At 32.6% G+C, this 15,216-nt stretch overlaps 2 protein-coding genes across 2 annotated transcripts; both read left to right on the top strand.

Moving 5' to 3' along the window:
- The first annotated feature begins 3,073 nt into the window (after nt 1-3,073).
- Nucleotides 3,074-6,620, top strand: LOC140052087 (uncharacterized). The gene is made up of 7 exons (XM_072097483.1): nt 3,074-3,170; nt 4,194-4,244; nt 4,417-4,578; nt 4,797-4,940; nt 5,194-5,252; nt 5,602-5,803; nt 5,985-6,620. The coding sequence occupies exons 2-7, from the start codon at nt 4,212-4,214 to the stop codon at nt 6,123-6,125; spliced, it is 741 nt and encodes a 246-aa protein (XP_071953584.1). The 5' UTR covers nt 3,074-3,170; nt 4,194-4,211; the 3' UTR covers nt 6,126-6,620.
- A 1,772-nt stretch (nt 6,621-8,392) lies between these two features.
- On the top strand, nt 8,393-14,259 carry LOC140052530 (protein dispatched homolog 1-like). Its single transcript, XM_072098139.1, has 7 exons — nt 8,393-8,426; nt 8,686-8,756; nt 9,187-9,275; nt 9,444-9,557; nt 9,764-9,893; nt 10,208-10,643; nt 10,948-14,259. Exons 1-7 carry the CDS (start codon nt 8,393-8,395, stop codon nt 13,473-13,475), a joined length of 3,402 nt encoding a protein of 1,133 aa, XP_071954240.1. The 3' UTR covers nt 13,476-14,259.
- Nucleotides 14,260-15,216: the final 957 nt, after the last annotated feature.

Raw genomic sequence — 15,216 nt, 5'->3', positions numbered from 1 at the left:
TTACACTTTTGTTTATGATTTAAGGTCCACTTCCATAGGCCTGACATTTTCAACCCTCCAAATATCTCTCTTTAAAAAAAAACCAATATTCATAAAAAAAATATCCGTAGAGGTTCGAACCCCAGCTGATACCCGTTGCACCACAAACTGAAACATGACTGAACAGCTGATAATTGTCTATTTATACGTGTATTACGTAATTCATCATTACATCATAAATATCCTATTAACCTTGATAAAACCAAAATGATCAGTTAGCTCAATCGCCTGAGCGTCGTGTTGACAACACGTACCGTATGTCGTGGGTTCGATTCCCACGCTGGTCGGTGGAATAGAGTTAAAGGTATGCAACCACTGTGTTTTGGGGAGGCAAGGAGAGCACAATGTTTACTCTTTTTTTTTTTGGCTTTCGCTACATGTATTTGATCTCGTACATTTTATGTTTAGCGGCCTCAATTTTAATGTAAAAAATGAATTAATTATCTTCGTTACGCGTTACGTGTTGAGAAGAGAATGTATCTCTCATCATAGTTTGGTATGCCGTTCGTTGTTATACAAATAAGTTTGTGCAGGTTAGTGGGAAAGATGGTATTAGTCATTCGCGGTCAACGCGCCCCACTGTTAATGTTGCAACATTGGTAGCGAAAAGTCCGATTCTTCATAGTAGTTGGTGTGTATAGCCGCACCGTCCCAGAATAAACATTTTAAACAGATAGTCTCCGATGGGTTTTTTTATGGGGTTAATGGAAAGTGAAATAAGATCAAATATAGAACATTTGCAAAGATGCCGATTTCCAAACCAATTTCGAAGCTTAGACTAATTCCGCCGCCGAGCGGTCCATGGATGGGCTAGTACTGGAGACTTAATATTTAATTTTATATTTAAATGAATAGGTGCACTTTCCGGGGACAAGCTCATATATTGTCCTGGTGAGTCTTATATAGTTTGTTCAAATCATGTAACGCCATTTTTTCGGGCGGGAACCTACTGTATACAGCTCTTTTTTTTTTTTAAATTGTCTTTGCTCAGCCTCAAGCATGGTCGGGTACTACTGAAGATTCTTATGCATGTTGTTTGAAAACATAATAGATGTCATTTTCGGGTACCTTGTAGCTCTATTTTAAACAGTTTGGTATGTGCGTGCGTTGTTATGCAAATAAGTCTGTGCAGGTGTATTATGGTAAAGATGGTATGTTAGTCATTCGCGGTCAACACGCCACACTGTTAAATTTTGATGCTGTTAATTATTTACATTAGAAGATTTTTCAAATCATGTAAATAAAATATTTTCCGGGCGGGAAGTTAGCAGTTCCCCTCGTTTAGTTTGCAAAAGTAATCTCGAAAAGAACTCCATGTGGAAAAGAAGCCCACCCAAGATTACTAAAAATGAAGGAGCACATGGGCTTCTTTTCGAAGTTTTATGGCAGTCTATTTAATGGAAAATAATGCCATGAAACTTTGTTTCTGATTTAAAAAAAGTTCCACTTGACATTTACAATCCTCAAAATATCTCTCTTTCAACAAAAAAAGAAAACCAATATTCATTATTTTCCATTTTAAAAAAATCCACTGGCGCCAAATTGGGTCCACTTAAGCACAGTGTATTAACATACGAAAAGATTGAAACTTGAGTGACTTTCTTTCTATTTTATATCATCACTACTGTGCTCCACTGGGGCCAAATTGGGTCCACTTGAGCACATTGTATTAACATACGAAAAGATATTAAAATTTAGTGACTTTATTTCTATTTTATTTTTTTATTAAACCTTATTTTGTGAGGGTGACCCTAAACAGCATATGCAGACAGTCAAAAACATATATGAAAAAACGGATGAACTATGTTAAAAAAATATAAAAATATATAATATATATATGTACTTAAATACAAAAATATAGCCTACAATACTATAAAAAACGTTGAGTTGTTTTTTATTTATTGTTACCGCATTTCTTAGTTTGGTATGTTGGTGCTCTATAGATGAAGCTGTTCTTAAAAGTTTCAGTTTTAGGGAAAGGGACGACAAATTTCCTCTCACTGACACTTCGGGTACATCGATGATTTGAAATTCTGGCAAGACGCAGGGCAAGGTATTCCGGAGCAAGACCATGACCATTTGCAGACCTGTAGGCAAGTTGTAGATGCATGCGACCTGGACTGTATGAAGATTTAAGGTGTTGTAAATGTTAGTTCGTGGTGTGAGACGATGAGCTTTAAGGTTAATGCGAAGTGCTCTATTTTGAATGGTCTGTATTCAGTCAATATTCGATCTGATTTCCCAAACACTACATCAATAGTCAATGTGTGGGAGGATTATAGTGTTATAGAGGAGTAGGCCTATGGATGTGTGTTTATTAATGAAATGACCGAGCACGCGATAAGATGGAGATGGACAAGCCCAGTTTGGAACGGAGTTTATTTACATGAAAAGAAAAAAGATTTGAATCAACGTGAATGCCAAGATGTTTCTGTGCTACTCTGGTGCTAAATTGGGTCCACTTGAGCAGTTACCCTAGTACTATTTCTATTATTGAAGTTAATAAAGGCATAAATGGCGCTCCGTAGAGAAGTAGAGAATGCTCCAGTCGTCAGAATGACGCTCTGAATATACCTCGAATATCAATAAAAAAGAAACACCATTTCATGACAAAAGAACAAAAATTAAAACTGTTACGTCAACGAGTCGAAGGGCGTTTTTTAAAGAAATATTTCTTGTTTTTATACCTACATGTAACTACAGCTTTGCGCTGAGTAGGGCAAAACATCTGACCAATTAAGATAAAAATAACAATGTAATCATATATATCACAGACGACGCGTTTAGATAAATAACACTCCACCACATCCCAAACCTCTTCTAATTGTATATTTTAATTTATAAGGAGTAAAAAAAATGTTACGAAACAACAGCTTGCTATATTGCTACGTTCTTGTGTAGAGAATGTGCAATATACTAAATGAACTGTATTGAATTTTTAGACTCTTTTATAGCACCAGGGTGTAACGCTTTTGTTCATATAACAATTAAAACCACAATAAAGGTCGATCAAATTGTGTGGTACACTGCATTCTGTGGATCTAACACGCAGGCTAGTAATATAGTACACTCTGTAGAGAGAGGCTTAATACAGAGTTTAAACAAACATTAACAGACTGTCTGGTTGTTCGGTGAGTAGTAAAATATCTATTTGACAATCGTTGGAGAAACAAGTTTTCTCTACGATGAATCGTACATCCTAATGCACAAATCGACTGTCACTGCTGACAGGCCTATGTAGGCCAAACACATAGGTGCCAATTTGTAACATCACCATTGGTCATGCATTAATGATTTCTATTGTGTATGATAGTCTTGACATAGTATTATGGATACTATTATATTTAATTTTATCGACACAAAGACGACTGTTGGTTTTTAATGTGAACTCTCCGAGACAATTCTTGGTTTATGGAGACTAGTGATAGGGCCTAATTGCTATTCCTATGTCAGATGACAGCCATCACAGTTTCATTGTTACCGTGGGCCTACTTTGTAGTATAGAGTTTTCTAAAACTGTAGTTGGTAATCAGGGTTATTATTTTCAAAACTACTATAATATTTTGTTCTTTTGTTCATTTTGAAGTCATCAGTCAAGTAAATGATCTATGCAATTCGGAACTTTTAAAAATTAATTGCTGTATTTTCTCAGTTCATAACACCCCTCCTATCTTTCTCTCCACTTCTCTGTTGTTTAAAACAGCTATTTCTTTATACATTTTTGTCCCGTAAGAGAATATAATAATAGTTAGAAGATTGTTTGCAATAATATCATGATTAAATATTAATCTACAAAAATGTCAAGTATCTTAAGAGCTTCTTTTTCTCATATTGTTTGTATTCGTGATTGCTCTTAAAACGTTCAATTCAATGAATGTAGATCCTGTATTTTTAAACTATTCAGCAAATATCAACATCAATCTACAAAATGGTTAACGTGAACAAGTAACGTTATTATAAAATCAATGCAGCATTGACTATTATAGGGAAATTTTGTTTTTGTTGAGAATTTTCTTAAAACATTAACGTTGTTGTTTGATTTTTGATAACAATTTTTACCGTATTTTACCTATTATTATAGGGACATTTTGTTTTTATTGAATTTTCTTAAAACATTTTAACGTTGTTGTTTGACATTTTCTCTACTTTTTTAGGAAAAGTGGCGGAATGAAATGTCGAACAGCATAAGGCGATACGCTGCTCAGGTATGTTTATTCGCATAACCTAAGTGTTGGTAAAATGTTGAATCATTGATCTACAGTAATTAAATTAAACAGACGAAGATGATGATACAGTGCGAACATATTATGATTAACCTGAATGAAATATAATATAATAATTAGTTTGATTCAAAATCTTAAACAATAATTTTTACAGCACATCCACACCATCACAAATGACAGTTATAAGCTGACAACCGATGACGTTTTAAGAGATCTCCGACGCCTGGACAAAAGTGGAGAGGCATGGCACCAAGATGTTATACTAGAACTATTTGAAGACGAAAGTAAACTGAATATTATCGACAAATTACGAAAGGTAAACCACGACGAAATGAAATAACATTGCTCAATGATTGGTACTTATCTTAAATTAGCTTAAGTATGGATATTCCTTTTGTACTTTAAATAATAATTGCTCATCCCAGCTGGAGAGAATGAGTAGTTATGTTATAGGTTCCTTCTTTTCGAATTTACCATTTCATTTGTATAAACTGCTTCTTCCATGTGTCTTTATATAATTATTTTCTCCCTAAGGATGTTATATCGACGTTTAAACTCAAACATGTTTTACATGCTGAAACACTATCTACGGAAGCTCATAACGGACTTGTTATTGTATACGCAAAAACTGGGAAACGTACTTCAGATATTCTGATACTTAAATGTACAGAAACAATGGTAAGAATACTTATATGTGGATATTGTTATAATGTGTGTCGTGTGTGTTTAATATTATTATTATTAAAAATACATCTATTGTATAGAGATTATAGATATATATAGAATGCAGTATAGTAGATTCGATTATATTACAAAATGGAGTAATTACTATTCTGTTCTTTAATAGTGTCTTATGTATGTCTACCTACACTACGTTATAATAACCTATATACCCTAAATATTTATTGAAGTTTTGCCAAATCTTTTATAGGCAAGTATTGTGGTAGATGATTTGGTTCGCTCTGCCAGAAACCATTCAGCACCTAATCTGTAAGTATCAGTAATCATAATGTTGAACTTTATACAAAACATCATTTATATTAAGATGTATTAAATAATAACCAATGATTACCGAGGAAGTTGTAGAAGTCCTCCTTTTTGGTGCTTATTATACACAACCGTAAGTAATTCAATGTAAGAACGTCAAGGGCATTTTTGTTCTGTGAAATAGTCCACTTAATACGGGGTGGAAGGACTAAATCAGAGACCTGGGAAACTGGTTTATGATGTTGAAATCCTGCATTAAACGGTAACATTGGTATCAACTTTATGTTACCTCAAGTTCTATCTACAGTAACTGTATGTAATATCTGTTATAAATATGTTTACTTTCTTAAAGAAAATCCGTTTCATTCTTAACTGCGTCAATCTCATCTACGACAAGCTCATCAGGTTCAGAGCAGGCAGCTTCTGCATCCAATAGAATGATACCAATTGCAGAGCAATCCGTCCAAGAAAATTACCGTCTTGCAGAAGTTCGTGAAGATTTCCTTGGTCGAACTAACCAAGAGTTGTCCGTAAGATATGGCGAGGTCGTTAAAGTAAGGATAACCCAACTTTATACTTATAATTCAATTAAACACAATTTTTAATCATTCTTAATAAATTACATCATGAGAGCTTAAATTTACTCATCCAATTCCAAATTTAAAAAAAATGTTCTTCTATGGAACAATTGTGAAATATCTATTATATTTGAACTATAATACTTTGCTTTATAAGGTTTTAGATTCTTCAAAGAATTGGTGGAAAGTTGCCGATGAGTATAATCATATTGGGTACTTACCTTGCACAATCATGGCGTACATCAAGCAAAGTCGACGACGGAGTTCAAGAAGCAGTACACAGTCAAATGGACGCTGATGTTATATAGAATAAAGGCACATTCATACAATCAAATGGACGCTGATGTTATATAGAATAAAGGCACATTCACACAGTTAAATAGGCGCTGATGTTATATAGAATAAAGACACATTCACACTGTCTGTGACGGGGGGGGGGGGGGGGCTCAGAGGGTTGAGACGGTACCAAACGGAGAGAACTGAGAAAACAAAAATTACGGAGGTGTACTCAATGCACCTTTAGAAAAAAAAAATAGATTATACATCGTGTATTTTTAAAAGCTTTATTTGATTATGCATATTATTTTTTGTTTCTTTACCAGATAGTTCCTTTGTCGAATTTAAATGAGGAATGCTTTAAAACCATATTGTAAATAATGTGATGAATGTATTATAAACCAATTCTATTAAGCATTAGGTGTATCAATGTCATATTATTTAGTGTATTATAATAAAAGAGTTATCATGTAGTATTACATACCGATTATATGTAGGCCTATTCACATTTCAAATTAAACATTTTTACTGATATAAAGAACACGGTGCATGTTATAAGATTTAACGAGTATACATTGAGAGAGGATGGACTGACCATTATTGGTTTAATATTAATAACAGTTTTGATGACAGTACTGTGAAAACCTGAAATATCAACCACATTCTTCAAAGTACGATTATGGTTGTACAATATGAAAGTTCGGGAAAAAGCATAATAATGTCTATAATTTTTTTAATTTGTTAAATTTGGCGAGATCTGACTTTTCCTTGGCTCCAAAAATAATAATGTTTCTCTATTCTCCGCCGGCTCTATTAATCCATAAAATACCAGTAAAATGCGCGTAAAAGGAAAAAGGAGTGATGTTGACCTGATTGACCTTATCAGGTGTATGACGTCAGTTAAAAATCAATGAAGTTGGATTTGCTTAAAATGTGTGCGTGTCTACTTTAACATTGCACATTTTCTTTCTGGTGACGAATGAGTACATTTGATTATTAGCCAAGCAAGGTAAGTTTTTTATTTTCATAGTCAATTAATTATATTTAGGCTTTCCTATATCTACTAAGCTTGTATCTTCTTACTGTCTTTTCTTTATGATAACATTAGAATTAGGCTGTATTTACTAAAATCGTAATTTGTTTATTATGAATATTTGAGTTGTCTTACATCTCTAATTACTACCGTATATTATAAGTATAATCCTAGGTTAACATACACAATTGATGTAGTAAATATACCAACATTCGGCAGAAAATCTTCCATTTTTTTTTGCATAAATACTAATTATAAAAACTGTAATTACGTCAGTTTATAAATGTACTTGATCCCATTAAAAATAACTTGATGGTACCGATATTAATATTGTATGATGATAAAATGAATATATATATATTAAAAAAAGAGACAACAAAGGTGGGTTAATCCCACAAAAGACAAAAAAAAAAGACCAAAAAAAAACAAACTTGATGAGCACTCTCTGTTTTCTTTTTCAACTAAAATTAAACTAAAATAAAACGGCTATAACGTTTTAAAACAACTACAGTATTAAAAAAACATTATATTCTGTTTCTTAAAGACGCCATGTTCAACTTAAATGCCTACCACTAATACTGTCTATTAGTGTATGGACATTCAAACAAATCAACGCAGGTTTGGTTACCCATAGACCGACACTTGTTTGAACAACTAAGAAAGCACACTCCTTAATTTGTATTTGATATTTACTGTTTCTAATTTAAGAATGGGTCAAACGTAAACTATACATATACCTATTTAAATGGGTATTAAGATTGATTTGATCAGAATAGCTGAACCGATGCTTTTATGAAAACGTCGGTTTTAAGAGATTTTATTAAATAGATAATTTCAGAAATTATATAGGCCTACCAACCGGTTAGATATTAAGAATTACCAATAAAATATACCGGTAATACAAAAACATTTTTTACAGATATTTCTATGATAGTTTAGTTATTTTCCCTAAAATGAACATGATTGTGTTTTTTAATGTTTAAACTTTTTTACATTTAAGTTTTTCATAAATTCCTATACATTATTTTGTATTATTTTTAAATCTTTTATATTTGTTATTTGACATTTTTTACTGTATTGGTATATTTTAATGAAATGATAAGATTAAATAAATTGAATTAATTACCTAAAACAAACGTATTTCAAAATACGGCTGGGTATGACAAAAAAACATAACTTAATGATAAAGGTTATTCTGCAATGTACAAAAATGCATGAATTCCATAGCATGTTATAGCAATAAGGAAACGATAACCATGAATTATTGTGAAAGAATTGGTGACTTGTTGGGTAGGTACCAAGTACTGAATAAATGCTCCAGGCTACAATTTACGCAAAATGATTTTACCATAATTTTATAATTTGGTAATGACGTGTTTGTCATCTGCCCATTCAATAAAAATAGTTTATAATTAAATCATATTCAACTAATAAAGTAGTTACATAAAGGATTATATCGATTTTTATTTTACACACATTTTAAAATATGAATAATAAGTTAGGCCTAATATTTGTAAATATATGAAACGTTGACCTTGTTTGTTTTTAGCTATTCAGTTTAATCGAAAGATGACAAAAAGAACAGCAAGTACGAATGACAATATCTTTAACATTTCTGAAGTAAATATTTTGTTTTATTTTCATTTTCCTAATTATTATTAATTAGGCCATATATATTATTTAGTTATATCCAATATTATATCCAATATTATTATTTTGTTTCGAGACAGGAAACGAGAAGAGACACGTACGTACACGTAGTTTATGCAAATTATTATCTACGCATGCGTATAAACCAATTACTGTAATTTTGTCTAATAATTACCGTACTGAAACATAATTGCAACGCATTGCTAATAGGGTGGGAGTTAGACGTATCATTTATTGTTATAAAGTGTGAATACTTTATTTGTCACTCTCATAACATAATATAGAAAATGTATTCACATATATGACAAACAAGACCAAAATAAATGAACTTTCGCTACTTGAGTTTAGGCCTTTACCGTAATTAAATAAGTTGATTTGTTCATTATTATTAATTTTCAAGACGATCCAGACTACGGAGTTAGATGAAATCCGTCATGAGGCAGTGGTTTTACACGATGATCCAGTAATTGCTGCAAAATCGTTTTTAAGGTAACAAGAACTTTGATAGTTAGAAAAGGAGCAAATTATTCAGCAATGTTGTTTGTAATGGTAGTTGCAAGATTGGTGAAAGAATGTGATGTTGTTATGTTGTAATGAATAACATCATACATTAAAAGTTGTACAGTTTATGAATGGTTTATTATATGTTTTATTTAGTCATGAAGATGTACATATAACTGCAGCAGAGTATTCAGAAAAGAACGGTTCTACAGATAGGCCTACTGGAACTACTGCAGAAAGTGACGATTTCTGGAAAACTTTAATAACTAAGTAAGAATGGAGGAAGCTTACTAAATAAAATATTGATCCAAATATACAGTTTTTTTTTTTTCAGACAGTAATAGGCTTTACATTGGTATTTATTTAAAAAAAGATTCGATAGGTCCCTGTTTCATTTTTCGTTAAATCCATACTTGTGTATTCACAATTATCATGTATTTATTCAGCAAGAATAACAATGAATTTTGTTATTGTAGGTATGCCGAAATATTAACCAACGTGCGTTCATCTTTAACCATTGTGCTTATTATATTTCTTGGTGTGGTTGTTTGTGCAGTTTACAGCTTAACAAAGCATCCAATACCAGATTTCAGTGACCCATCAAAGGTAATTGTTTTCTTAAACTAAAGTAGGAGTAGGTCTACTGTCAACATTAGAATTGAGGATTGCAACACAAGAAATTAACATTTCTTTAAGCCGATTTGCCACTAGGCGAATTTGTTGTCATGTTTCCATCTTCCAATTCCCTCTCTCTACGCATCAAATCCGCCTAGTGGAAAATCGGTTTTAAATTGCCGCAAATTGAAATATCATCAGACTTTCGACTATGTACGTTCTCTCAGATAATAATATCACTGGTCATGATGTTTGCATCGTTATTATTATTTTAATCAATGTTATGTTTTCAATTTAAAATGTAGGGATTTGAAGCAAGAGGAACATTGATATCAAAACGACTGATTAGTGCACATCACCTTATTTATGCAGCCTCCATTCCAAATTCTCTTTTTACTACTCCGCCAAGTGTACTTGCAGACGCTTATACCATACAAGTTAACAACTATGCATCACCTGTAATAACTAGTTTGGCAACTACTACAACATCAGAAACTATGCTTGAAAGCATTACAAGTGTTTTGGCGCAAGAAACAGAATCAAAAGACACTAAAACATCATCCTCATTATCATCATCAACAACAACAAATAACTTAATCATGCCTAACATTACTATGCAATCATCAGAATTATTGATGTGGGAAAGTCTAAAAACATATAACTCTTCACCTGTTGAGATTTCTGTAATACACGATCGTCAACGCCGAATGTCGAGAAGTGAAACTGATTGTTTAACTATTGGTAATCTTTTTTACTTTTTAATCGCAAACTTAGTTTAAAATATAATTAACAAACAACAACCCATTTGATAGATATCATGGAAGTTTATTTTCAGCATTATTTCTAATAGACTTTGAAGAGTTTCCTAATTTTGTATTTTAAAGAAAGGATGGCAATGATGCACAATTCTATATATTGTACAGTATAGGCGACGGCTACTTTAATCAAGCAAATATTCGTATTTTTAACATATCCTATGGACGAAAAGTTAACAAAATATCTGCAATATTTTTCAAATATATAAACATCTAACATTGTATTTCAGATGAAGACTATATGGCAGTAGTGTTCACCTCTAATACTGCCGAGACTAACTTATTTACCAAGAATGGTCTACAATCAATATGTAACTGGCAAAGACGAATACAAAATAATTATTACAATAATTTCACGAGTTGTACTCTACTGTCGGTCGCCGACTTTGTACTACATCTTAGCAATAAAACGACTTGTGAAGACATAGCAGATAATGACGTAGATACAGCACGTGATCTTTTCTCAGAATGTTCGAGTTATTATCTCAATTTTTTTCTACATCACAATTGCGCTACAAGAAATTGCAATGTACCAAAAAATTGCACTAAACTAAATGCAGTTTATGACATGCTCCATTATTTGACTGATTCGGAATTTTATAACAATGAAGTTAATGAACAAACAGATGCAGGAGACTTCCCATATAATTTAACAGCAACATTGGTATTTATACCGTTTATTCTTGAAGAAGAGAACGAAGCAATACTATATGATATATTAGACAGTGAGTTTAAACGGGAAAGGGTTGTGGAAAATGGTGCAAGTAAAATTGTGGCTATAAAAGTGGATAAATATGGCGTCTTTTTCCATTATTTCTGGAAAGATACATTTCTGGTAGGAGGAAGCGCATCTTGTATTATACTTGTTATATGGTTCTACAGTAAATCATTATTCATCACATGCATGACATTGCTAAATTTCGTTCTGTCGTTGGTTTTAGCTTATTTTACGTATATTGTCATCGCAAGAGTGGAGTTTTTTCCCTTTCTGGCTGTGACAACAGGATTACTTATTGTTGCAATCGGTGCAGATGACACTTTTGTGTTTCTGGAGATTTGGAACGAGTCAAACGTTTGTGAAAAGGGCATTGTGAACGTAATGGCAAGAACTCTTAGACACGCAGCTCCGACCATGTTTGTCACCAGCTTAACGACCTCTTCTGCTTTCTTTGTTAATATGATAAGCTCGATTACTGCAGTAAAATGTTTTGGTCTTTATGCAGGAACAGCAATTTTGTTTAACTTTGTTTTAACACTATCTTGGCTTCCTGCGATTGTTATTATAAATGAGTATATCCAACGATCACCATTCATGCAACGGTTTACGTTCAACACTAAATGTTTTCTAGACCTCAATCAGAAAATTACGAATCTTTCTGATGCACTTTTTAAAAAGTGGATACCTTTCTTAGTAATCAAGTTAAGGTTGTTGTGGATCATTTTATTTTCACTTATGGGACTTGTTGGAGCGTTTGTTGTGTTTGTGTCGCCAGGTTTACAACTTCCAACTTCAAATTTCCCTGTTTTCAACGATAAAAATATGATAGAAATTTATGAATCAAAATATCAAAAACTATTTCGATTTGAAAAAGATAGTGATGGTAGTTCAATCTTGAATATGCAATTCATCTGGGGAGTGAAACCAGTAGATAACGGCGATCACTGGAATCCCGACGATAGAGGTCGTTTAGTTTTTGACAAACCTTTAAATTTGACACCAGAGGTTCAGCAATGGATGCTAAATTTCTGCTCAATGGTTAGAATGCAGGATTTCTATGAAGCCAATTCTCGACATGAGAGTTGCTTCATTGAGGCGTTTATCAGTTTTATGTCTCGTTATTGTTCTACGATAAATAATCAAACTTGTTGTGGCATGTACAATACTTCATTTGATGATGATACCTTCAGACTTTGTCTTCCTAAATTTTTAGAACTGTATCCGAAATATAAAAATTACATATTTTATGACAATAAAAATATCTTGGGCGCTAGGCTACAGTTTCCTAGCAATTATACAGCATCACGTATGTATAAACCGATGGATGAGTACTGGTCAAGCGTCAACTCATGGTCAGAAACTGAAATATCAACGGCCCCAGAAAGTTTATCTGGTGGTTGGTTTATTACAGATCATAAGATGATACAAATGTATTTCTACGATCTTCAGAAGAGTTTAGTAAAAAATGGTTCGATTGCATTGTTATCTTCAATTGGTTTGGCTGCAGTTGTTCTGTTCATCGTGACAAGGAATGTTCTCTTATCTACGTTTGCTATGTTATCAATCATGGGGACTATTTTTGTCACGATTGGAAGCTTGGTGTTACTTGGTTGGGAATTGAATGTAATGGAATCTGTCATTTTTTCTCTTGCCGTAGGTTTGTCCGTTGATTTCACTATTCATTATGGTGTTGCATACCGATTGGCTCCTTTCCCCGATAGGCAGTCACGTGTCTGTTTCTCGATCAGATCATTAGCTCCAGCAATCACGATGGCGGCATTTTCAACATTTGTCCCGGGAGTATGTATGTTTCCAGCAATTACTCTGATATACCAACAGATGGCCGTATTTCTGACGTTGATAATGTCAATCAGTTTGGCGTATTCAACGTTTTTCTTTCAGTCTATCTGCTATATGATTGGCCCTCAGGAAACCGCATGTGAATTTAACATACCGTGCCGTGAAACAGACTCAAAAGAAGAAGACGAATTAAGTGTGACAATCAAAGAAACAAAATTAATTGTTGTAGAATTCAAATGATAGTTCACATTATATTTGTAATCTATTCACTATAATAAAATAATATAATAATGAAAAAAGCATTATGTTATAGCGTATGGGAGTAGAATAGACATTTTTAATTTTACAATTTTTAATTAATATATTAAATAAGCCAAACAATGCATTGAGTGTGAAACGAAATTAAAGATAGAAAGCGAAGACATAGAATGTAGAATAATACAAGCAACTTTTTGTAACAACACTATGACCTACAGTATTTGTTATTATTAATCGTATAGGCCTACAGCGATATATCACATTATATAACAGTTTCTAACAAATGCACTTACTGGTAGCTTGTGCAGAAAAATAATTATGATTCTACTCGTTTTACCCATTTCAAGTTTAGTCTTTGTTTGACACTTAACACTGTTATTTCCGCCACATGACACATGTATAACACTTGATACTATTAACACCTCAACGGTATTTATATTGCAGTTAAATACGGGTACTATTGTTTAATTCATTTTGTCCATAGCTTGCTTATCCTTAGATATAACCTGTATTCTTATACACATGGCATCACCATTTCAATCCATAAAGTAAAGTTTGTTTGTTAATAATTTAAAACATTTCTGTACATGCCCCTTGCTGTTCCCTTCTATCACTTGTATAGAAGGTTGTTATGAAAAGATGAATAAAGTTAATTTAATTGAATTTGGTTTCATAAATAAAATCGAAATACCTTTGTTGTAATTTCCAATAATTAAGTGAAGTAATTATAACATTCAACACAATTGAAACTAACAATGATGACGTACAATAATAAACAAACCGTCAACAAGATTTTGTCAAACCACAACACATTCTTTAATGTATACTGCTATCATTTGACTGTAATCGTCAATCAGTAGTCAGTGTTCAAAGTAACTGTTTTTTGTTTCAAAACCGATATATTTCTACATGTGGAAGCATTTCATTTTGTTCAGAATGAGTCGTTTATTGAATGTTCTCGTTTACCTATTTCTTTTCTTCTGCATAATTAAATCAACCGATGTTCTACAATGCTATCCTGAACATGATGTTAATTATGCCGTTCTTGGCAAAACGTTTACATTTTATTGTGATTTGAATATTGAAAAGGGATTTTTAGCAAAAACCATAATTGACAATACTACTTGGAAAAAAGATGATAATGTTGAAATTTACACTACGGATTCCTCAATGGTAAAGGGCAAACTGCGGCTAAAAATGAATCTCCCAAATCTAACGGAAACAGACAGTGGCGTTTATGAATGTATATATCATCAAGGCAACGGATCACTTGGTAATTCTGTTAAGAAGGAACTAATATTGCTGCCAATACCTTCAGATCCGGTATGTAACAATTCAAAATCAGAATATTTTGTCGGAGACAATGTCACATTAAATTGTGAAACATACCCATATCCAACTTTGAAGCTGTACTGGGATGCGGAACAATTTCCTAAACACGCAATTTTTACTAATACCACAAAAAAGAACAAGGTTATTAGTAGTGCTATGTTCATAGCAATGAATAGAGATGAGAGAAATGATTACACATGTACAATGAAAACGAATGAAGTACATTTGTGTACATCTACCATTGGTATTAAACGTAATATTGTAGTCAACATTAACGCAACTGAATTTATGGTTAACAAGTCAGCAACAATTTGGTGCAACGTTTTTGAAAGGAAACAAAAAACTTCATTTTATACTAATATCAGAAAACAACAAGAAATCCAATTTCGAT

The sequence above is a fragment of the Antedon mediterranea genome, chromosome 6 (assembly GCF_964355755.1).
Source record: "Antedon mediterranea chromosome 6, ecAntMedi1.1, whole genome shotgun sequence".
NCBI lineage: Eukaryota > Metazoa > Echinodermata > Crinoidea > Comatulida > Antedonidae > Antedon > Antedon mediterranea.
Note: the sequence above shows the minus strand (reverse complement) of the source record. Positions and strands in the feature narration are given on the sequence as shown.

Coding starts and splice junctions, on each gene's coding strand:
- LOC140052087 (XM_072097483.1), top strand. CDS start 4,212: ATGTCGAACAGCATAAGGCGATACGCTGCTCAG. Junction 4,941..5,193: donor TTAAATGTACAGAAACAATG/GTAAGAATACTT, acceptor AATCTTTTATAG/GCAAGTATTGTGGTAGATGA. Junction 5,253..5,601: donor AACCATTCAGCACCTAATCT/GTAAGTATCAGT, acceptor ACTTTCTTAAAG/AAAATCCGTTTCATTCTTAA.
- LOC140052530 (XM_072098139.1), top strand. CDS start 8,393: ATGAATTATTGTGAAAGAATTGGTGACTTGTTGG. Junction 8,427..8,685: donor AAGAATTGGTGACTTGTTGG/GTAGGTACCAAG, acceptor GTTTGTTTTTAG/CTATTCAGTTTAATCGAAAG. Junction 10,644..10,947: donor AACTGATTGTTTAACTATTG/GTAATCTTTTTT, acceptor ATTGTATTTCAG/ATGAAGACTATATGGCAGTA.